The sequence below is a fragment of the Pantherophis guttatus genome, chromosome 1, assembly GCF_059756535.1.
Source record: "Pantherophis guttatus breed Tessera chromosome 1, ASM5975653v1, whole genome shotgun sequence".
NCBI lineage: Eukaryota > Metazoa > Chordata > Lepidosauria > Squamata > Colubridae > Pantherophis > Pantherophis guttatus.
In genome coordinates this window covers 97,850,323-97,875,348 of record NC_142063.1, presented here as the reverse complement: position 1 = coordinate 97,875,348, position 25,026 = coordinate 97,850,323, and the positions used below count along the sequence as shown (strand labels likewise).

The following is a 25,026-nucleotide window of genomic DNA, read 5'->3' as shown; positions in this document are numbered from 1 at the left end:
ATTGTTTTAGGATTATGCCTGTTATCTGGGTTTCAGCCTCTCTTTTAGCTAGAATCAGTCATGGATTGACCAATAATCAAGTCAGAGTGAGAATATATAGTTAACCCAGTGGTGAAATCCAATTTTTTTTACTACCGGTTCTGTGGGTGTGGCTTGGTGGGTTGGTGTGGCTTGGTGGGCATGGCTTGGTGGGTGTGACAGCAGAAGGATACCGCAAAATCTCCATTCCCACCCCACTCCAGGGGAAGGATACTGCAAAATCTCCATTCCCACCCCACTCTGGGGCCAGCCAGAGGTGGTATTTGCCAGTTCTCCGAACTGCTCAAAATTTCCGCTACCGGTTCTCCGAACTGCTCAAAATTTCCACTACTGGTTCTCCCGAACCTGTCAAAACCTGCTGGATTTCACCCCTGAGTTAACTGGCAGTTTTAATGGTTTTTACCTGACGAACAGCGCCAACCATTTCAGCCCGACTGGACAGTCTTGAAGCCAAACGATGAAGCACAGCAATGTCTTCCAATAATTTCTGGTACATCTCTCGATGTTCAGAGTGATGCCACAAGGAAGCTGAAGACTGAAACAGAGTGTTCCATAACATATTAACTATATTATAAATTTAAAATATTATTAATTTATTATTTTTTTAAATCTGAAAAGTCGAAGTGCAATAAAGCCATAAAAGGATAATTTGCAATAAATGTAATAAAATGGCACCCATAGAGTAAGTTTTCATCTGTTTCTAAAAACTTAAAAATATAATGTAACATGAAAGGAGTTTTTTTTTATTCTAGACATACTGTTGAGTCAACATCCAAATAACTACTTAAAGGATTAGTCATGAGCAGGCTTTTATCATCCATTTCTCCTTCTCTCACTCAGAAAAGCATAAAGAATAATAATCATCTTCTAACTATAATCTACTTGTATTTTGCACTTGTTCCATCAACCCACTATTAATGTAGAAAATATAAAATACCTGAACAATATACTATATTTTTAATGTAGTGTTAGAAATTTTTTATCTTGAAGAGATAAAAGATAGGTTTTCATGATTAGAATTTAAAATGTTCTTATATTTTACCAAAAGCTTGATAGTCAGAAAACATGTAGACTGCCTTACTCCAATCAGGGAAATGTATGCTTTGCTGAATTAATTATTTAGCAATACTTGTCCTTATTAGTAGTTGTTGTTAACTCTAAATATTAATATAAAAAATGAACATAGCCAAAGTTTGAATCTAAAATTTAGAAAATGGCTTCACCGAGTCATGCTTTCACAATTGAGAATTTCTTAAAAGGTCAAGTGGGAACTATTAGTCAGAAACCATGGCAACTTTTAATATACTATGTCAATTATTATTACTGCCAGTACAATCAACTTTCTTAAAAACAGATACTACTTCAAAATGATGGTAGTTGGATTTCAAGAAATCATGATCCAAAACAACTGAGATGGGTGGATGGATAGATAGATGGATGGACAGATGGATAGTTGGGTGGGTGGGTAGATAAATGGATGAATAGACAGACAAACAGATAAAGAGATAGAAAATAAATTATCCATTCCACCCATGTACCTCTTTTCACTGAAGACCATTTCTGACCTTACACAAATTCTAGCGATAGTATGTTCATGATGGAAGAAAAGGTCTTCAGAATTTTAAATATTCAAATTTCCTACAGTTTTGAATTTGAAATGGGCTGTCCTGATTATTCCCAAAATGTTTGGATTTTGGAGTTCATCATGGAAGCTCCTTGCATGACAATCACTCTCTTAGACCAATTCACCTCACAGTGTTGTAACTCATAGAGGAAGAAATTCTACGTACCCTGCCTTGAGCTTCTATATAAAAATGGCAGGACCTAAATCTAACAAGTAATCTATTGAAAATTTTAAAATACATAACACAGAACACAACAAAGGTTCCCAGCATGTTTTGTTTTACCGTAACTGCTCCCCTGAAGTTGTCTAATTCCTTCTCTGTATTTTCTTCAGCAAGATTTCTTTCCCTTTCAGCCTGATTAATTCTTGATTCCAATGTATAGCTATCATTTCTGAATGCCAGTGAAAGTTGTACAAATACATTCTGTTGCAGGAAAATAAAAATTAATTGAATCCTTTCATTAATTGAAGGAATTAATTTCCACCAACAAACTTTACATACAGGGGAGTCATGTTTCCTACTTTAAAATATTCTACCTATATATCTAGAAATGGGCTTAAGGTACCTACAACAACAACATGCACATCACACTTGCTTTATATGATGTAGGGTAGCATTCAGGGGTGGGTTCTAACCGGCTTTACTACCGGTTCTCTTTGTGTGCGCGCTTTGCGCGCGATCGCCTCTTCAGTCGTGCGCTTTGCGCACGATCGCCGCATGCATGCTCAGTTCGCTCGCAGGCACACCAAACGAGCGCTTCACGCAAGCGCGTTGCAAATCTGCCCAGCTGAGGTGCGGCAATCCACTCTGCCACACCTCTCAGCTGGGCGAAAACAGCAGAAATATAAGGTCAGAATAACACAGGGGCGGGCGGGAGGGCCCAGCTCCCGAAGAAAGAGAACCGGTTTGGTGACGTAATAGCGTCATCGCTACCGGCTTGCGTAAACTGGGCTGAATCAGGAGGAACCCACCACTGGTAGCATTATAAAGAAGCTGCTGGTGGCAAGCTGAACTATATGAAATGTTATTAATCTGAAGACTCAATGCTTTTGCAAGAGACCATCAATATAATTCTTATAGCTATCTTCCATCTTTTACACACTATATATAATGGACAAATAAAAATTAATGTAAAGAAGGCAGCACTATTCTGACAATAAAATAAACCTTTTAAAATAATTAAATAGCTTTTAAACATTGAATTTCTCTTTTAGCTATACCTTATAATATATTAGGAAGATCAACAAAAGTTTCCACTATGAATGACTCTGGGTGGCAGGTTTTATACTGCATCCTACCCAGGGGTGAAATGTAAAATTTGTTACTACCGGTTCTGTGGGCGCGGCTTGGTGGTGGTGGTGGGTAATGTGACTGGGTGGGCGTGGCCAACCCCTTTTTTTATTTTAACTTTTCAAAGCATTTTTTCTGCAACTGCAAAAAAATGCTTTGAAAAGCCTCTGCCGATCAGGAACACAGCTGGGATTGTCAGAGCCTTTTCAAAGCATTTTTTAAACCACCTCTTCCGCTGAAGAGGTTGCAGAAAAAAATGCTTTAAAAGTCTCTCTGATGATCCCATCTGAGTTGCCTGATAGTTTTAAAAAAATGCTTTGAAAAGTCTCTCTGACGATCAGGCAACTCAGCTGGAATCATCAGAGAGCCTTTTAAAGCATTTTTTTCTGCAACCTTGTTGCAGAAAAAAATGCTTTGAAAAGCCTCTGACGATCCCAGCTGAGCCGCAGGATCATCAGAGGCTTTTTTTTTTACTTTTAAAAGCATTTTTTTGGCGGCGGAAGTTGTAGAAAAAATGCTTTTAAAAGTAAAAAAAAAAAGTTCAGCTGGGCATTTGGGGGGGCAGGGATTTTTGCTACCGGTTCTCCGAACCACCCACCACCATCGCTACCGGATCGGGTGATCCGGTCCGAACTGGGAGCATTTCACCCCTGATCCTACCGCTATAAGATTAGTGTGCTGACAGAATGGATGCTCCCCTCTCCAAAATATCTATATGCTGAATGCCGGCTCTATATGTTGTAGCCTTTGACTGATTATAGCTATTGGAGTACTAGGTAATTTGTGCTTGTGCTATTTTTCTATGGTTTACTATATTTTTTAAAAAATATTTTTTACTTCCTACAATAATCACTTGCTGTTATCTTTATATGATAATCACCTACTTTGCATAGGTTTCAGAATACTTTAGAGCAGCAAACCTCTTTATGCATTTCAGTGTAGAATAAATATTTTTTAAAAATGTCAATACCATTTGGTTTCCAAAAACTAGGTTTAAGGTGAAGAATTTTCTCTTTTGGAAATAAATCATTCCAGTCTGTTTGGCAATAACAATCCTTCTGAATTACATCTTCCATAAAATTCTCAGGCTTCAGCTGTAGTACTAAGTAATGATTTTCAGAATTTTGAACCAGTAGTTCCTAAACTACCTTTATTTTTTGGCTTTAGGTCAAAGCAGTTCTGTTTATAACACAATGCTTACTAAGTGAAAATTGCCACGCTATTGGTTGCTTTTTCTATTACATTTTGTCAAATCAATAAAGAAATGAAAATGGATGCTTTTTCTGAACCAGCAACATTTTTAGCTAGGCAGCTAAATAAATATAGATAGAATGTATGTGAAAATGCTAATATTTGGGCAAAGTTTCTCTATGTACAATCAGCAACTTAATCATGTGATATAACCCAGCATCCTCTAGCTGTGTTGAAATTATAACTTTAAGAATTCAGGAATTACAATCTCATCACAGCTGGAAATTCCAGATTGGGAAAACTGGTTAGATAAAGTTTCTTGCAATTAAGATAAACTCTTGATGGTTTCATGGATAAGTCTGTGTAGTTCCCTTAATTAGCCTATGAAGTGATTGGCTGTTTTCAAATTCTGGGATGTTTTTCTCCCTGATTCCCCAGTTTAATTTGCATTAAGATTTTTTAATGGTCTTCCATTCAAATGCTAAAACTTACTTGCTGAAGCTGAATTTTTAATTGTCAATTCTTTCTTTACAGAAATGAATAGAAAGTCTGAGTAAGAAATTGCCCTGAGAGATATATTCTTTAAAAGGCTTTTTTGAAGGAAAACAACAACCCTGCGTTGTGTTTTTTGCTGTGATAATTCTTAGGGGTCAGTCTCTTGTGCACCATAGTTTTAAAAGCTTCTTGTTGCAATATTTTCAGGATCAGACTCAATAAAGATAATAGGAGTTAGAGCTTTAAATATATTTCTTTTTAATTATGATAGGCATTCTATATTCACTGAATATTCAAGGTAGAAGCGACGAGAATGGTGAGGGTGGCTCCTTATATATACAAGGGGTGGAGCTAGGAATGGGAGTGGTAAGTTATGAATACATTAAAGTCCAAAGAATAAGTTAACCTCTGATGTTCCATATATACATTATTTACACATTGGAGAATAAGGCATTTACATCTGACAAATCCCCCTCTAAATGCCGGTTCGTTACACAACACCAATTACATTCTGATTCAGGACAATATAATACATATAATTTAGAAGTTAAATATTTGTGTTGTTTAGAAGGTAAGGGTTTTGTTAATATGTCAGCTAATTGTTCAGAAGTATCGCAATGTATTGCTTTAATGAATCCGTCTTGAGACAGTTGTCTCACATGCTTAAACTTTATATCAATATGCCTGGACCTTTGTCCAATTGCATCGGATCTGGATATTTCAATGGCCGCTTTATTGTCTTCATGCATAATAAATGGTAAGGTGGGTTTCTTCCAAACATCAGTGATCAGATCATTGAACCATACAAGGTTATTTGCAGCTTTGGACAAACAAACATATTCCGCTTCTGTAGTAGAAGTGGCTACTAGTTCTTGTTTACCAGTATACCAGTAAACTGGACAATCATTCAATAGAAAAACATAACCAGAAGTACTCTTTCTGCATGATGTATCACCAGCCCAATCTGCATCAGCATAACAAGTAATTTTTGGTTCTCTGTCATTATTGGGTTCCAACATTAAACAAAAATCTAATGTACCCTTCAGATATCTTAGAATTCTTTTGACAGCTTCCCAATGATACAAGGTTGGTTTACTAACATATCTTGACAATAGATTGAGAGGTAATGCAATATCTGGCCTAGTCCAATTAGATATATAAAGGAGTGAACCTATAACTGATCTGTAAAATGTGTTGTCTTTAAACTCAGGGGAAGATTCATCAGTGTTTCTAAGAAAATCAGTTTGCATAGGGGTGTCACAGGTTTTAGCATTATTTAAGTTACATTTGTTTAGGAGTTCGATGATTTTATCTTTCTGTGTAAGTTTGAATCCCCTTTTAGTTTTGTTAATTTGCACACCAAGGTATTTATTCACTTTACCCAGAGATTTCAGTGAGAAGTGTTCATTTAACTTATTTACAAAGATTTCCCTGCTCTCTTTATGCTTTCCAATGTATAAAATATCGTCCACGTAAATTAATACAAATTCAATATGATCATTACTCTTTTTTACAAAGAAACAGTTATCAGCAGTGGTGGCGTTGAAATCCATGGTCTTAAGTACTTTTACCAAGCAATCGTACCATCTTTTGCCGGATTGCTTTAATCCGTACAGACTCTTATTTAATAACCAAATTTCGTTCTTATTAGTGTATTGACTGTGTGGTGCTCTTACATATATTTCCTTATCTAATTTTGCATGTAAGTATGCGGTCTGTATGTCATATTGGAATACGTCCAGATTGAGTGCAGATGCTACTACAAGGGCTGTTTTGACACTCTCAGTTCTCACTGTGGGTGAATATGTATCAGTATAGTCTTCTGGATATTTTTGTGCATAGCCTCGTGCAACTAGTCTAGCCTTGTATAAGGTATTGCCTCCTTCTAAGTTCTTAATTTTATAAATCCACCTGGTACCTATAATTGTTTTATCCTTAGGTGCGATCGCAGGTGTGAATACATTTAATCCTTGTAAACTTTCCATCTCTTTTTCCATAGCTAGTTCCCATTTTTCTCTTTCTTCATGTGGAAGTTTCAATACTTCTTCATATGTATTAGGTGTTATTTGTTCTCCATTCATATGCATTATGTAATCTTTGTATTTATTTGGTATTTGGTTTCTATTGTTTCTAATAGTTCTTTCAGGCTTGCTATGGTTATCATGCAAATATCTAGCTTCCTTTTTTGTTAATGTGTCTGTCTTTATTTTATGCTGACTATTAGTCCAAGTTTTGGTTTTGTTCTTACTTTTGTTAATATTTTGATTTTCTGTTGTTCCTTCCTCGCAAGATATCGTATCTTTACATTTATTAGGAAATATTTCATTAAGGTGCAATTTTGACCAATTGGCCTGTTCATGGAACACAGCTGTTCTGGATACTATAAATTTGTTATTACTATCAATAAATCTGTACCCTTTGGTTCCAGTTTCGTATCCCATGAATCTTAATCTCCTGGATACGTTTTCTCCCTTTCTCCTCAATTGTTTAGGTATGTGTACGTCTGCAGTGACTCCAAATATGTGCATGTGTGATAATTTGGGTTTTCTATTGTACATCACCTCATATGGTGTCTTATTCACAATACTGGACCAGGTTCTATTTTGAGTGTAATTCGAATAATGTAATGCCTCTGACCAAAATTGTTTGCCTAAACCAGCATCCTCTAATGTGCACCTAATCATGGTTTGTAGTGTGGAATTTTTCCTCTCTGCAACTCCATTTTGAAATGCAGAAAAAGGATTGGACGTGAAATGTAACATTCCTCTATCCTTTAACCATTGGGAGAATTCTTTAGACATGAACTCACATCCCCTATCTGTCATAATTTGCTTTATTCTGATATTATGTTGTGTTTCTATACGTTTGTAGAATTCCTTAAATTTCTGAAATGTTTCATCCTTGTGCTTTAATGTGTAAACAAAACCATATCGGCTGTAGTCATCCACTATTGTTAGGAAGTAACGTTTTCTATAGGTAATTGAGGGACTTAATGGACCAACTAAGTCCATATGTACCAAATCAAAAATATTGTTAGTTGATCTGTTAGATTTTTTTGGTCTGGGACTGGTTTTTAGTTTGGTGGACTTACATACTGAGCATTCCAAATAATTTTCACAATTTTTTATTTTGACACCTTCTGCGTGTTCAGTCATTTTTTGTACTACAGGAAAGCTTGCATGTCCTAACTTCCTGTGTAAGATGTGAGCACACTCATCATGAATTGGTTTACCTATTTTTGGTTTCTTTTCCTTGTATGTATTTTTGTGATCATGAGTTATTCTACACTCATCATTGTCACTGTTACTGACATTTTCATCATCTGCTTCAATACAATCTTCCATATTTGAATCAATGTTATGTAAACATCTTTCTTTAGTTATCAGATAGGGTAGACCTCCTTTTATCATTACAGTACCTACATTTGTTTTGTTCTTTTCTATAGTTGCTTTCCCCTTTGAGAAAACTATATTGATATCAGATTCTCTGCTTAATTTTATGGCACTTAGTATGTTGTGAGGTATTTCTGGGATTAATAATACCCCCTCTATTTTCCCTAGACCAGGCAAGGTCACATTTCCTTTGCCTAGTACTTGAACCTTTTCTTGATTAGCTACCTTTATCACAAACTTATCTTCTATAAATGAAGATAATATACTTTTGTTGTTGGTGGTGTGATTTGTTGCACCAGAATCAATAAGCCAATTGTTATTCTCATCCTGCTGTGTTCTGGTGCTGTCTTGTTTATTTAGCCCATTCAGTGACCCAGATTTCCTCTCTTTTGAATTTTCTCTACCCTACCTTCTTTGTAATTTGGTGGGCTTCTATATTTGTGTCTATCTGTGGAAGATTGTCTGTAATTATATTTGCTCCTATATTCTGGTCTATGTCTCTCTCTTGAGACTTTGGGGCAGTCTCTTCTACTATGTTCCCTGGATCCACAATTGTAGCATCTAAAGGCCTCATTATGTTTATCTTGAAAGACTACTTTCCTAAAAGGTTTGTGGTCTGTTTGGTTACTGGATCGATTTTTTCTTGAATTGTCTTCTGCTATCAATTTGTTAGATAGACTTTCTATGGATAAATATCCCAAATTAATGGTATCTAAGTGTGACATAAAGCTATCCCATGATGGATCAAGTGAATTGATAATAACACTTTTCATTGTTTGATCTGAAATCACTTCCCCCCTCAATTGTAGCTCAGCTCTTATTTTGTTTAGATTTATCAAATGTTCACTTATAGAAACCCCTGGTTTTACTCTAGAGGAAAAGAAATCCTTAGACATTCTTGTGGTTGTAGCTACGCTATCGCTGTGAAATAGATTAAACATGCATTGAATTATTTCTGATACAGTTAGGTTTGGTTTGATGCTATGATACATTGCAGGAGACACGCTAGATATTATTATGAAAAATGCTCTATGATGTAAACAATCTATTTTTAAAGTCCAAGGTCTTCTTGGAGGGCTAGTTATAAAGAATAGTAAATTTTCTTTCATGAAAATAACCTGAAGCTGTTGATACCACTCTTGTAAATTAATGCCATCAATTCTAAGTTTTGGGAAGTCACTGGGTAAGTTACCTACATTATTCTGTCCATTACTTACAACCTGGGGCAGTCCGTGATCTCTCAAGTGCAGGAAATTACAGAACGGCATTGGGATGCTTGCAATGAGTCTGCGCGGTTCTCTGGCCAGTTCAAGTCCTTCTGGGTCGTCTACGTAGTTTCGCACATGCGCGTTGCTCATTTCTTCTTTGGTGGCGTCGTGGAAGGTTCTCTCCCTTTCAGCTCTCTCGATCCGCTCCTCCTCAGATGAGTCGGTCTCTGGCTCGGTTTTTGGGGTTCTGGTGGTGGTGACGGTTCTTTTCTTCTTTTTGTGTGCGTTGGTATTCGATTTTGTCTGTGGTGTAGGGCGAAATCGGCATGGCTCTCTGGGCTCGGGCGTCGTCGCTTTCGAAGTCAGGATGGGAGCGTGCAGGTCTTGAGTCGCCGGTTTGATTTCTTGCTTCTTCGTAGATGTCTTGGTAATTTTCAGTCTTGGCCCAAAAGCAGCAAAAAGCGTTTTCATTGCTGATTTTACTTGAGATTTTGTTAAATCGTCTTCACTTTCTGATTTTGGATCATCTGAAGAGTTTGAGACTTCTTTCTCACTTTCTTCGTCTGATAGTGTTTTTCGCGCCAGAAATTTTGAACTGAGCGTTTTGATTGGCTCTGCTCCATTCTCTTTTGAAGTTCGTTGAAACCAAGATGGCTGCCATTCAAAATTTCGCGCGGGATCACATCTTTTCTTTTTAACAACTATTTTCTCAGTAGTCATCTCACTTACGATTTTTTGATCTTTGGGTTTTTCTTTAATGACGTTTTTCTCTCTCGCTGCTCCGCTGTTCTTCAGCATCTCCTGGAGGTCCGCGATGAGACTTTCATCATTCTTTTGGCTTTTTAGTATCTTTAATATCTCTGACCTGAGTTCGTTATTTTCTATTTCGATTTCTTTCTGGTCATTATTTTCACTCATTAGTTCTTCTTCTTCAGTGGTGTATTCTTCGGATTCTCTCGAAATCGCATTGGTGGATTCGTTGATCATCTCTTGATCAGTTTCTATTTCTTTGCTGTAGGCCCTGGTGTTGGGCCTATCTTTCTTGGACATTTTTAATTACTTATTGAGTCAATTAACCATCCTCTGCTACCAGCTTGTTGCAATATTTTCAGGATCAGACTCAATAAAGATAATAGGAGTTAGAGCTTTAAATATATTTCTTTTTAATTATGATAGGCATTCTATATTCACTGAATATTCAAGGTAGAAGCGACGAGAATGGTGAGGGTGGCTCCTTATATATACAAGGGGTGGAGCTAGGAATGGGAGTGGTAAGTTATGAATACATTAAAGTCCAAAGAATAAGTTAACCTCTGATGTTCCATATATACATTATTTACACATTGGAGAATAAGGCATTTACATCTGACACTTCTTGTAAAAGGAAAGATGAGCAAACTTCAGTTCTTTGTTCAAGTGACTCTGCACCAGTGGTGAAATTCAGCCGGATCTCTCCAGGTCGCACAATCTGGTAGCGCTGGCGGTGGGAGGCTCCACCCACCCGCCTGGATGTCATCACATCCTGTTTTTGACCCTCTGCACATGCTCAGAAAGCTCTGCGCATGCATGCGTGCTCACATTTGCAAGCCGGTAGGGAAAGGTAAGTGAATTTCACTCCTGTTCTGCACCTCTTCATACCTAGAAATTTTTTACATTGTGGCCATCTGATAAAGTGAGTGTTTCTAAATTAATGCTAGACATAGAAACTGATAGTTAAGATAATTTTGTGTTGGCTTTTCTCAGTAAAAGTATACAAAGCTTTGATTCTATCAAGGTTTCTTGATTTTTGTTTCTTGAAAATCCTGATCACAGATCCAATTAAGTTTAATTCCTATTCCATAACTCAGTACTGGCAGCTAAATAGAATTCTTCTGTTACCTCTTGATCTAATCTGGTATGTTCATATATGTTATTATAAGAGATACATTTTATATTCTATTTATTGTAAATGATGTTTTGAGAACATTCTTCAAATATATTTTCACCAAGTCTTTAACTGAAAAATATAGCATTCCCTGAAAAGCAAGTAAAGCTTGATTGCTTTTGTGCTGTTTAAATTAAAAACACTTACCTCAACCTCTCGTTCAGTAAGTGGTGGAGGACTGCAATAAAACAGAAATAACTTATATGTTACATTTAAAAGCCATTTATTCTGCATACTTAATCAGCATCTAACTGGCCATTTTCTTAATTGGCTAATAATCAGCTAACTGCATAGATGCTGTAATTAGAGAATGAAAATATATACTATAACATGCCTTTCTAAAAATCAAGCACATTTAATTCATATTTTATCATTTGTAAATTTCATTATAACATTGCAAGATACAGAATCTTGGTTCCTTAAAAAAGTTAAGGTTGTCCACACAGAACCAGCATCATTATTGTGGCTATAAGTTGAGCATTTCATGAGGTTATAGAATGTGAATCATGTTTCTCTGGAGTTGAATGACAAGTATACTAAAATATAATGAATAAACCATTATTACTTGTAATAATTGATTATATGTCATTGATATTACAGGATTATGAAATGACAGAGCTCAAGGTGACATATAATATTTTATTTTGGAATAACCTTGGAAAATCTGAGAGTCATGATTGGCTCAGGGTCTCTCATAGTCGACTCACAAGTAAACCCTGGCACCATAGTGTGTAAAACTGTATTACTTTACATTCCTTATGTTATGGTCATGTAGACAAAAGTGGATTGAGAGAATCGCCACCTCTTCCCAACTTGCTTCAATGAGATTAAATACTTCTTTCATTACATATGTTCAGACAGTAAAATACCACTCACAGATGGATTTACCTTCCTGAAAATGGTGTTTGTACACGGAGTTTTCGTAAAAGAATGTCAGGAATGTTGGGCAATGCATCACAGCTATTCTTTGATTCTTCCTCCTCCACTAAGAAAGGGATTGGTGAAGACCCTAAAGAAAAAAAATGTTTCATTGCTAAAACAGAAGCAACCAAACAAATGAAGAATATTAAGTATCACTCTGAGATGGTTCAAATGTTATGGGAAGTTGGGGGGAAAAAGGGGGGCATTCTGCTCTAAGCAGCCAATTTCAGAATAGATTTAATTTTAAAAAATCAATTTGTGCATTACTGATGAAAGTAAAACTCAAATATTCCACGGGACGATCAAAGAATATTCCATTATTCATAAATTAAGCAGACTTTTATTTTTCAGCAAATGCATAATAAATCTCTATATTCTGCTTGATAGGTTGTCTGGTAATAGTTGTAATGATCTTAAATACAAATATCATTGTAATCAACTGAATATAACTGTATTTAAGACCATGGGTCCACAGTTGAGTCATTTGCAAATTTTCTACACAGCACTTGTACAATATATACTTGTAAAGTTTCCATAATAGTGTACTATTCCCCTTTCATTCCAGTAATGGTGAACCTATAGTTCTTTAATGATTATTGGATGCCAACTCCCATGAATTCCACTCATGTCCTATACTCATTCAGGAAGAAATTACATATTAAGTCATCCTTACTAAGATTTTTAGCAAAAGGCTCAAAGTTAGAAAAATGTTGTGGCTACCAAAGTCATGTCCCATTTAATCACACACATATATATATTTAGTTGTATTTCACCTCTTTCCTGTTCAGCAGCTTCACTTAGATCAGGAAGTTTAAGTCCCGCTAAATTTTGATTTCTCATCAATATATGTTCCTGGTGGAGGAAAAAACCTTGAATTATTTCTTAATACTTTACTTTAAAAATAACTTTTCAATAACAGAATAAAGTCTATTAAATAAAGTGTTATAGATACATATAAAGCTGACAGTAACCTAGGAATTGCTTGATTTAGTAAGAAGAATATTGAGCCTATCCTTCACTAGACAACATTCCCAATATGATTAACAAATATAAAAATGATACCAATAAAGGAGAATATTTATAGCTCAGGCTTGTTTTCTTGCAGATGTTTATTTATTTATTTATTTATTCATTCATTTATTTATTTATTTATTTATTGGTTCGATTTATATGCCGCCCTTTTCTGGAGACTCAGGGCGGCTTACAATGCGTTAAGCAATAGCCTTCACACTTTTGTATATACCTGCTTAGTAGGGCTTTCGCCCCCCCTCCCCAAGCGGTGTTCTTTTTTATACAAAGTCAGCTTATTGCCCCCACAAACCGGGTCCTCATTTTCCCTACCTCGAAAGGATGAAAGGATGAGTCAACCTTGAGCCTGGTGAGATTTGAACTTGCAGTAATTGCAGGCAGCTGGTGTTACTTAACAGTGCTTTAGTCTGCTGCGCCACCAAGGCTCTTGGTTCTTACCCAAACTAGGTAATATCATCAGTGATGATCTTACCTAGTTTGGGTAATGAAACATCTGCAAGAAAACAACCAAGTTCAGAGAGCACAAAGGAACCCCTTATAAAAGTGATACCTGCAAAATATTAAAATATTGTTAAAATAATGCTGGAATAACTAAAGAGCTAGGAAAAGAAGAAGAGCTAGGACAGCCAATTTCATTACATGGCATCACTATCAAGTAGTCTCACTAATTGTCACCAGCCTACAAAAAAAGTCCCTTTTCATCTCAATTCATAAATAGCACAGAGCTTTTAATAAGGAGCCACATTCTGAACTGTACCTACAAATGGATTGGGAAACAAAAAAACAAAACAAAATAATCTTAATCTATCTACTAAAAAGCACACTAGATTAAGGTGACCAGACGTCCCGCTTTTGGTGGGACAGTCCCACTTTTGAACAATTTGTCCCGCGTCCCGCGGCATTTTAAAAAACTCCCGATATTTGTAAAGAATGCATGGCGCAGTGGTGGGTTGCTCCCAGCTGCCTCCTGAGTCCCAGCTGATGGCTAGAGGGAAAAAAACTGTTTAAACTCTTGCTGCGGGGCTTCAAAGGGCCGCCCTACAGCTGATCAGTTAAAAGAAAACAAATGAGTAGACCGATGCCTGCAAAAGTAGAAAAAACAGCCCCTTAAAGCTTCAGCATAGGTTAATTAGTACAAGTTGATTAGATCGGCTTCCCGACTCTCAGCTGATTTGCTCTCAGCTGTTTTGCTCAGGGCTCTGTAGTTGCTAGCTGCAGAGTGCTGGAGATTTTTTCCCCCTAACTATGCTTTAAAAGCGAAACTGAAAGTAAAGCAGGGTCTTTGCTGCAACGTGGCAAAATGAGGCAGAGAGAGAGATTTCTTTTTCTTTTTCCTCACCAAAAAAGGTAGGTGCAAAACTGCAAACAATGGGAAATTTAGGGCAAAAGAGGAGAGTTCAAGATTTTAAAACACAAAAGAAAAAAAGCTCTATTTAACTAGGGAATTGTAATAATTGAGATACTATTAATTGTATATTGTGTTGAAAGCAGAAATGGTTAAGTTGTGGTTTGGAGGAATATATGGGGGAAATTATTTGGTTTGTTATTATTGGTAAATATAATTAATTGATTTGTAAGAAATTGGATTGCATGGAAATAATTGGAATATTCATGTTCATATTGATTAATATACAAAAAAGATAGTTATATAACTAATTGATTTATATTAAAATGTTGAATTTGTATTAAACAACTGTATTACATAATTACATACTTAACCAATGTGAGAATGGATATAAAAATAGATGACAATGGGAAGGGTATAATATAGAATAGAAGGGAAAAATTGAATTTGATTAAGATTAGAGATGAGGATGAAGGGTAATATTGGTTTTTTAAAAAAATAGATTAGGAATAAATATGGCAAAAAGGAAATACAGAAATTGTAAATTTAATTGAAATGACTAAACACTGTTTAAATTTGTGAACCAGCCAAATATTCTGTTCAAAGAAAATACATTGTATGTTTGTATGTGTGTTTCTAATTATTGCTATTTATTCATATTTGTTCTCTTTTATTCTTTAAAGTTTAACAATTCATTCTTTATCTTAATATCTTTATATTTGTTTGGGGTTGGCTTTCTTCCTTTTCATCTTTTTTTTTTGTACAGCAATCTTTCTCCTCAAACCTACCACCTCTCTCTTTTCTTTCCTTCTTACTTTCTCTTCCCCCCCTCTTCTTCTCCTCCCTACTTCCTCTTCCTTTCTCCTTCTCCTCCTCTCTTCCTCCCTCTCTTACCCTCACTCCTACTCTAATTTCCCTTCCCTTCCTTCATCCCTCTCTTTTGCTGCATCCTTTTATGCATATGGACTACTCAGAGGGCTGAAAAAGTTATTTTTGACTGGTATGGTCCTCACACTTTTGACCAGTCCTCGAACTTACGACTGTCCTCACATTTTACATTTTTGCCCTATCTTGTTATCATGGTGAAGAGAAGCAGTTGTGAAATGAGTGACATGGTTGTTAAGAATGCTGCACGGGCATAAATGTGAGGATGGTCATAAGTGTGAGGACCAGTCAAAAGTGCGAGGACCTGTCAGAAATGACTTTTTCCTATACACATAGCCATGGCCACCCGGTCACATGACCAGATAGCCACGCCCACCCAGTCACATGACCTCCAAGCCATGCCCACAAAATGGTGGGTGTCCCGCTTTACCAATGTTAAAATCTGGTCACCTTACCTAGATATGTCTTAACGTAGCTCTAGTATTCAAAACTTTTAAAATTACCAACATACAGTATCGCTTCTTTGCTATTTTAGTCACTATATTTATATGGTTGGCAACAACGTTATTATCTCAGCAGCTTATTTATAGTAAATGATACGTTAATGCACAATAAAATAGTAAAATGCAATTTAAATTCATGTCTCTCGGGATAACAAGTTTTCTTTTTTAAAAAAAAAAAAAAAATCTCCCAAATACCCTCAGTAGTCTTGTGCACTGAGGAATTTTTCTTAAAATTAACTAATGAAGCTGAAGTTCACACAAGTTTTCTAATGGTGCATGTGGTATTGCAAGCAGGGGTTTCCACCCTAATATAATAGCAAATATCTGTGGATATTTGTTATGTGGGGAGGCAGGAAATTCCATTTAGCTTTTCCTCCTAGCATTAATAATATAATAATGACAAATTTGCCACATAAGCTGTTATTAGCTAGACAGAAAGATAGTCTCTTTTAAGATTGTGGCCCAAAAGACTGCAAATTCAGTTAAATCAACCTCCCGTGTGTGCAATTAAACTTTTAAACCCAATATTCTTTCTACTGATGCACTGAACTACTATATTGCAAAGGCATTTTCTTGTCATATGTATTTGTAAACTACCATCATTTTGGGTCAGTAAAATTCTTAATGTTTCCATTAAACTATAAAAGCTGAAACATTCCTAAAACCATATTAGCACTACAGCAAACGACTTCGTGGTTTATATTTTACATTATACATTACATTTACATTATAAGCTATTAGGCTATGTTTAAGATACCCATTCACTTGATCTGTGCTTATATCCCTCTGAAACTGATTTTAAAAAATATTAAATATTATTTAAACATTAAGACGTTTAAGATTAAAGGATAAGTGCTTAATATATATTGTCTTGTAAGATTTAAGAGTATATTTACTGTCATAAGAAGGGATACCAGTGACTTCCTTAAACAAAGTTAATAAAATGCTCGACATAAACTCTAAATACAAAAGTGGTTCTCTTGAGATCAATTTAGCGAAAAACAAGATATAAAAGCAACGGAAGCACATTTATAGCAGAAAGTCTTAAAGGAACATTACAGATTTATATGCAATGATGTATCTCCAGAAAGAAAGGAAGATGTATTTATTTCTTTGGCTGTGAAGAAATAAAATGGTTTGTTTCGGGCACAAATATTACTTTCTAACATGACAGGACAATTTGTCAGCTACTTCCTGCCTACTACATATGTCTTACATAACTATGTCCAAAGCTACAATGCTGTACCATCATATATGTTCATTTTCCTAATGGAAGCTAGTAATGTTTTCTAAATGTAATAATAATTTTTAAAGGAATTGATTCCTTGGCCTAAATTGGCCTAATTTTTTAAGTGTTTTTAATTGTTTTGTTTATCATTTTTAATTAATGGGGCCAAATTTATATATATCTTTTAATTGTATTTTAATATTTGTACTTGATGTTTTTACTTGGCTGTTCACCGCCCTGAGTCCTCAGGGAGAAGGGCGGTATACAAATTCAAAATAAAATAAAAATAAAAATAAAATAAATTCTTCATATGAGAAATGAAACTGAATCTCCACCTTATGAGCCTGAAGTTAGAATGGAAGGCTTTGTTCTTTAGTCACCTCCAACTATCTTTCCTTGAGCCCAGTCTTTTTGTGAGGGAGGAAGACAGCCCATTCTTCCAGGCAGAAGTAGAAAGGGAATGACTGCTTCCAGCCTTCACAGAGGAGCAGGCTATGTCTCTCTGAATATGAAGGAAAAAAGCCTGCCTTTTGCTCAGGCAGAAAAAAAGCAGACGGAAATTGCTTCCCGTCTTTACCTGCAAATGTTAAGATCTGCTATAATGCTTCTAGCCCTTCATTATTTCTGAGAAACAGAATAATTATGAACTTCTAACCATGATGCAAATATTAAGACTATAAAAACAGCCTCCCAGATCAGACCAAATCCTTATCTTGTCCAAAATTCTGTTCTTGCAGTAACCAATCAAAAGCCTGCAGGAAGCCACAGTCAGGATATGCTCCTAGGAGCATCCTTCCACTTAGGTTCCCCAGAAATAAGAGTCATATTGGCAGTGATAAACTGGAGGTAATAAATATAAACATTGTGACTGTTAATGCACAGGAAAATAAGCCGTTCCCACAGGAAACATAATCTTAGATATTTCATTTCAGTTGACAGTTTGCTATAATTTTGGCAAATATTAAAAAAAACATTTTTTGAAAAGTAAAAAAGTAACTGCATGAAAGGACAAGATGATAACCACAATCCATAATTGCACAAATACCACTGAACAGTCTTTCAGAGAGGCTACAAAAAATGAGGGGGACTACAGTTACAATCTCCAGAGTCTAAGCCCTACAAAAACAAAATCAAGGGATGTCTTTCTGGCTACCAGCTTGGCTGGCTTCAAAAAACGCTGGATCAGTTCATGGAAGTCATAGAGATCAATGGCTATTAGGGTGGATGTCAGTGTGGCTGCCTATGAAAGTAATATGTGGGGAAATTAACAGGCTTCCTTGTGCAGATGGTTGAGCACTTGTGAGAAGAGATTGCTGGACCGTATGAGTCAGGGATCTGATCCAGCAGGCACTGATTACATTCTATGTTATAACTCAACATGATAGGTAGAAGGGATGTCTATCACATCAAGGTAGAGGCATTTATTTTGTGCAATTCATTTGAATAAATTCCCAGAGGTCTGGTTGCATTTGTTTGTTCTTTCCCTACAGACTACTAATTTTATCCATCTTCCACTGTACATTTCAATAATGAACTGTACATTTCTGGTATAATAAACTATGGAAGAAAAATATTTTTTCCAGGTTTAAAATAGAATTTACTACATTATAATCCCATTCTATTACATAAGACTGAAACAAATACTGTATAGTTTACACAGAACTTCCCCATATCAACTTATCAAAACTCACCTCTCTGAGCTTCGTCAGTTTCTGCATTCGAATTGGCTGAACTTGTATTTGAAGGTCTTTGAATGGTGGAAGCTTAGCTGCTGTATTACCAGCTGCTATATTACCAGCACAGTTTTTAATATCTTCAGGTGGTCTGAAAGGTGCTTTTTCTACATTACATGGTTCAGGATGATCCCATGACATAGCTCGTAGTAGAGGAGAGCGGTTACTAGATGCATTAAATTCAGTTTTATTAGAAACATTGGAATCCTTCAGTAGTGGTGCTGAGTCCTTTAACTTTGTGCCCAGTGCAATCATTCCTGATCCAGGTAAATGACTTTTGAAAGGAAAGTCGTTTCCTTTAATTATTTTAGGGAATTCTTTCCCTAATTCAGTTTCACAGAAGTTCTTGCTGCTACTTAGAGATCTTTTGCCAGTGTTGGAATCTGAAGTGCAGAATTGAGGCAGATTATCCATATGTTTATATGGATCAAAGTTCTCCTTTTGTTCAGACACCTTCTCCTTTGGACTTTCCAAACCAGTTGTGTGAGGAACCATTCTTCCCTGAGAAGCTTTTCTTTGATCATCCTCCTTTTGATTAGGTATTCCTTTTGTGGGATTCTGAAATTAAACAAACAAACTTAAAATCAGTTTCTCTTAGACATCTTATTTTCTAAACCCCTGCTTTTCTTTTGAAGGCACCAGCAACAATATTTCAGTGGTAGAAACAATCTCTTCAATATTTCTTACTTCAGAAAAATTGTTGTTTTAGATGTCAGAATTCTAGAAAACAAAAGTTTCCCTCAAGAAACCAGAAGACAGCACTGCTATCTATCCAATTTCTTTATAGATACAGTATAATATACAGGCACTATACCAAATCTCCATAGGGACTTACCAAGATTCAAAAATAAATACAAAATTTCATAAAAGTGTTAATCATCACCTTTAAAGTGCTCCATGGCTTAGGACCTGGGTACCTACGAGACCGTCTTTTGCCACCAATAGCCTCCCACCGACCAGTTCGTTCTCACAGGGAGGGATACTCAGGGTACCGTCAGTCAAATTATGCCAATTGGCGACTCCCAGGGGGATTGCCTTCTCTGCGAGGGCTCCAACCCTTTGGAATGAACTGCCCCCTGAGATACGAAATATCCCTGATCTCCGTGCTTTCCGCCGTGCCCTCAAGACCCTGATGTTCCAACAGACGGGGCTAAACATATGAACATGTGAATGTTTTTAAAATGTTATCTAATTTTAGGTTCTATTTAATTGGGCCAAACTATGTTATAATAATAATTTTAATTAGCAATTTTATGATGTTTGTGTATCTATATTTTTCTTAACTGTACACCGCCTTGAGTCCTATGGGAGAAAGGCGGTATAGAAATATAATAAATAAATAAATAATAAATGAATAAATAATTTGAATGGACTATTTCTATGGAGAGAACCTGGATCCAGCCTATGTAAGGCTTTATAAGTTAAAACTAGCACTTTGAATTGCATCCAGAAAAATCTGGGCAACCAGTACAATACCTTCTGTGTAAATGTTCTATGATCAGAGATCTTAATAGACTAACAGTGTTGGAAGGGATCTTGGAGATCTTCTAGTCCAACCCCTCATGCAGGAAACCCTATACCATTTCAGACAAATGATTGTCCAATCTCTTCTTTAAAATATCTAATGTTGGAGCACCCACAACTTCTGGAGGCAAGCAGTTGCACTGATTAATTGTTCTAGCTGTCAGGAAATTTCTCCTTAGTTCTAAGTTGGTTCTGTCCTTGATTAGTTTCCATCCATTGCTTCTTGTCCTGCTTTCAGGTGCTTTGGACAATAGATTGACCCCCCTCTTCCTTGTGGCAGCCCCTCAAATATTGCCCCACTGCTATCATGTCATCCTTAGTCCTTTCTTTCATTAAACTAGACACACCCAATTCCAGCAACCAATCTTTATATGTTTTATCATCCAGTTCCCTAATAATTTTTGTTGCTCTTCTCTGCACTCTTTCTATAGTCTCAACATCTTTTTTATATCACGGTGACCAAAACTGGATGCAATATTCCAAGTGTGGTCTTACCAAGGCATCATAAAGTGGTATTAACACTTCATGTGTTCTTGATTCTATCCCTCTATTAATGTAACCTAGGACTGCCTTTGCTTTTTTGGTAACTGCAGCACACTGCTGACTCATACTTAAGTGTTTGTCCACTAGGACTCCAAGATTCCTCTTGTAGTTACTAGTACTGAGTAGTGTGTTTGATTTTTCTTGTCTAAATGTAAAACCTTTTTTTAAAATCAACATTGGATTTCAATTTGTTAGATAGGGATTTCCTTCACCACCTGGTGGGCTGCTGAAGTTTGAACTAATTGCAGTTTCTAAGTGATGCTCATACGCAAATTCAAGTAATGGCTGGGTTACTGACTGAAGCATCAATCACCATTGTCAATGCTCCCTGTTCCAGCTTAAGTACCCCAAACCAGACATTTCCCTTGTATTAATGCAAACTGGATAAGGAGAAAGTTAAAAGCACTAGCTCTTCTCAATAGAAAAAAAATATGTTTAACTTTTCACTCATCTGCCAAGTGACCTTTCACAGTGTTTTTTGACTTTGTTCTCTCACATTGGACTCTGACAACATGCCCAGATTTGGTGATGCAATCACTCAGTGTAGCATAACTAAGCTAGTTACTGCCCATATAATTCCCATTTCTCAAAATAACATTGTTTACCCTGACCGATTAATATTAAATGAACAAAGAATATGAAAGCATATTTACCTGCAATGGAGACACCGACTCAACACTTGACGTGCATATATCAGAATCTACAATATGAAAAATATGCAATAAAAGTATTCACCTTGTTTGAAACATATCATACATCAAAGAGAGGCATGGCAAGTTGAAGAAAATCACTGCATACCTTAGGAATTCTCTTATGAGCCAATCCATTTGAACACATATAACCTGCTGAGAATGTGCTACTCTGGATCTTTTTTTTTTTTTTTTTAATTTGATTTATATGCCGCCCTTCTCCGGAGACTCAGGGCGGCTTACAGTGCGTTAAGCAATAGCCTTCATCCTTTTGTATATTTATACAAAGTCAGCTTATTGCCCCCACAAACTGGGTCCTCATTTCACCTACCTTTGAAAGGATGGAAGGCTGAGTCAACCTTGAGCCTTGGAGAGATTCGAACCAGCAGTAAATTGCAGGCAGCTGTGTTAATAACAGGGTGCTTTAAACCACTGTAGTACCAAGGATCTTGTTGTATGGGGACCCTTTCTCTGAAGTCATGAAACATCCTCCCAAAAAGAGTTATTAATTTCCTTGATAATGTTTACCTAATTCATATTCTCTCTGAAAATTAAAACCAGCTCTACATGACTTGTTTCAGATCTGCCTGCATTCCTTGTTATTTTGTTTATTAAGTGGATGAATGCTTATTTTACTATATAATTGCAAATATATTCAGTGCATGTTAAGAATAGCCTTCCCCAATCTAGTGACAGGATAGTTGGTGGTTCTAAGACCATTTGATATCTGGAAGGCACCAGGTTGGTAAAAAAAAGTGATTAAAATAGACAAATTTGTGGATATCACCTAATTATGAGCAGATGATAGATCAATTGAACCTTCAGGGTCAAAACCAAAAATGCCAATAAGTACTACCATGTTTCCCCAAAAATAAGACCCTGTCTTATATCTTTTTGAATCCTGAAATAAGTGCTTGGCCTTATTGCCATGCACTCAAAAGCCCGATTGGGCTTATTATCAGGGGATGTCTTATTTTGAGGAAAACAGGGTAGCTTGAAGATAATAGTGTTAAGTTCTCTATTCAGCTTTCCCTCTTGAATTGCTGATTTGATTGGATATTATGGGAAACAGAATGATTTTTATTTTAACCCCCTGTTGCAAAATAGTTCGTATTAAACTTTTGAGGAAGACATCATTGTAAATATATTTACAATACCTCTTTATCGTCAACTTTATGGAGCATGGAGGTATCAACCAACACAAAAGCATTATTCTGTAATAGAATGTTGCACTAGTGATTTTACCTGTTGGATCTGGAAGAGTCAATGAGTTGCTCCGAGATGAAGCAGGTGAAACACTGGGGCTTAGTGATGGGGATAAAGCTGCATTAAATAAAGATATCACTTGTGAGGCATTTAGTAAATTCTATAAAGGTGAAGTTAAACTCAAAGCATGTATTAAAATAACATTATAAAATCAGTGTTACAGACAACGAAACACAGAAGGGATAAAAGAGCTTAGTTCAACATAGTACAGTGGTACCTCGGTACTCATTGTTAATTGGTTCTGAGATGCGTGATGAGTACCAAAAACGATAAGTAGCAAACAAATTTTTCCATTAAGGTATAATGTACTGAGTCACAAGGCAGGTGACACCAACAAGTTCTAGCTTGTATGTTGAGTACTAAGCAAATGATGAGTACTGGGACAAACTATTGGTGTCAAAATGTGTTGAATATCAAATTTGATGCGTTTCAAAGCATTTGAGTACCAAGGTACCACTGTACTTCTTAAACTTCCTTCTGTATGGGATGGAACAGTCAGTAAGGATCATCCCCAAAAAGCATTTTATAAAATCAGTGAATTATTCCCAGAGCCATTATGATATAGTGTTTAGGATGCTAGACTTGCCGCAGGTCTAGGAACAGGGAGATCCAGGTTCTAGAGACTATCCCCAGCTATGGAAGCTCATTGGGTGATTTTGAGCTAATTACTATCTCTTAGCTGAATCTACCTCACAGTAAGATTTTAGTAGAACAAAAATGTTCTATTTTTGTCGAACTGTGACCAGCCTGGGATGATTGAATAGAACCTTTATGGTAAACTGTCTGGAATTGGGGAAATGGATAAAATAAACAAACAAACAAACAAACAAACAAACAACTGCTGGAATGCAGAGCATTTATAGCATCAGTGTTGAAGTAAAACACATTTTCTGTTTTGTGGACTCCTCTACACATGATTCTTGGAATAAAAGATCATAGTTGTTGTATGTCAGCTAACCATGAGTTCCATTTGCATAGAGTCTGAAAGATGGTATTTTGGAATACATACCTGTGGGTGATTCTGAAAGGCTGCTTCTTGATTTTCTTCCTCTACGTGTGAGGAACCTCTCACTCACCTTCTTTGCTTCTTCTAATAGTTCAAAGTTCTTCTTTTTATCTTCATCAGATATTTGTATATCTGGCAGTTGGTCATGTAGGAGATCAATTACATGACCTTTATTATCTAAATAGGAAAGTACTGAATTAACAATGAATGCATACCATAACTGCACATTCGAAGTGTTTCTTCTTGACTGCTGTAATGAGTGTATTATATACAAAATATTGGTAAATGTCTACTACAACTGATCAGCTAAATGAGGGCAATTAGTTCTCTATTCTGTAAGGTATTTTTACTATCTGTAAATATATCTATTATAATTGAGCCTGTAGGTAGCCTCATATTATTGTTTGTTTCTTTTTATGAGGCAACATTGGTTACAATAGCACATAAAATTGTCAGAAGTTAAGATAGTATTTGGCATCTACAAGGTTAGGCAGTTATTTATTTCTTTGTTCTTTGACATTTACAGGCCTTGAATCTTCTGTTATTGACAACATTCAGGATTACATCAATGCATTCTGTGTTTGTAAGGGTGTTTTATGAAGAATGAAACTGTCTTATACAGTATGTTCTCTGACTATATCATATACAAAATAAGATCAAAAACTTTTGCACTGCATTCAGTATAAAGGCCATACAATATTTTTAAAACAGAATCAAACTTATGGAAGCAAATGAAGCAATACTTGAAATTCTGCCAATCTGTGTGTATAAAAAATTTGAAAGAAACAATAAGATAACAACATATGATTCTTACCTACAGAAGTCAAACAGCTTCCTGATTTTCTAGCATTTCTGTTAGAATGTCGCAGATGAGGGCTGACAGGCCTAGGGGGAAAGACCCAGGAATATTGAAAACTGTTAAAATTAATATGTGTGAGCAGGTATGTACATCTATGTATATATGCATCTATGGGCATGAGACTGTTTCTACAAATCTATTCATCTTTATTTTGTACTGTGAACAAAATATTGATTTTTTTCTGTGTTTATTGTTAAATTAGTAAATTGTGATATATAAATACAGGCCAAAATCAAGATCCCACCCAAATGCTGCTGCTATGAACTCACTCATTCCTTTGTATGCGCTGAGCTAGTGGGAACTAGGCCTTTATATCTTTATTAGATTTTTA

At 36.0% G+C, this 25,026-nt stretch overlaps 1 protein-coding gene across 1 annotated transcript in view; it reads right to left on the bottom strand.

The window, feature by feature from the left end:
* IRAG1 (inositol 1,4,5-triphosphate receptor associated 1) overlaps window positions 1–25,026 on the bottom strand; it is an 86,469-nt gene that overhangs the window by 14,974 nt on the left and 46,469 nt on the right. Inside the window, exons 5-14 of the mRNA XM_034417080.2 lie at window positions 24,651–24,721; window positions 23,840–24,013; window positions 22,810–22,887; window positions 21,529–21,575; window positions 18,767–19,366; window positions 12,859–12,937; window positions 12,053–12,173; window positions 11,312–11,342; window positions 1,947–2,087; window positions 443–574 (exon numbers count right to left, since the gene is read on the bottom strand). Coding sequence (XP_034272971.2) covers window positions 443–574; window positions 1,947–2,087; window positions 11,312–11,342; window positions 12,053–12,173; window positions 12,859–12,937; window positions 18,767–19,366; window positions 21,529–21,575; window positions 22,810–22,887; window positions 23,840–24,013; window positions 24,651–24,721 — 1,474 coding nt within the window. The remainder of the gene's footprint in view (window positions 1–442; window positions 575–1,946; window positions 2,088–11,311; window positions 11,343–12,052; window positions 12,174–12,858; window positions 12,938–18,766; window positions 19,367–21,528; window positions 21,576–22,809; window positions 22,888–23,839; window positions 24,014–24,650; window positions 24,722–25,026) is intronic.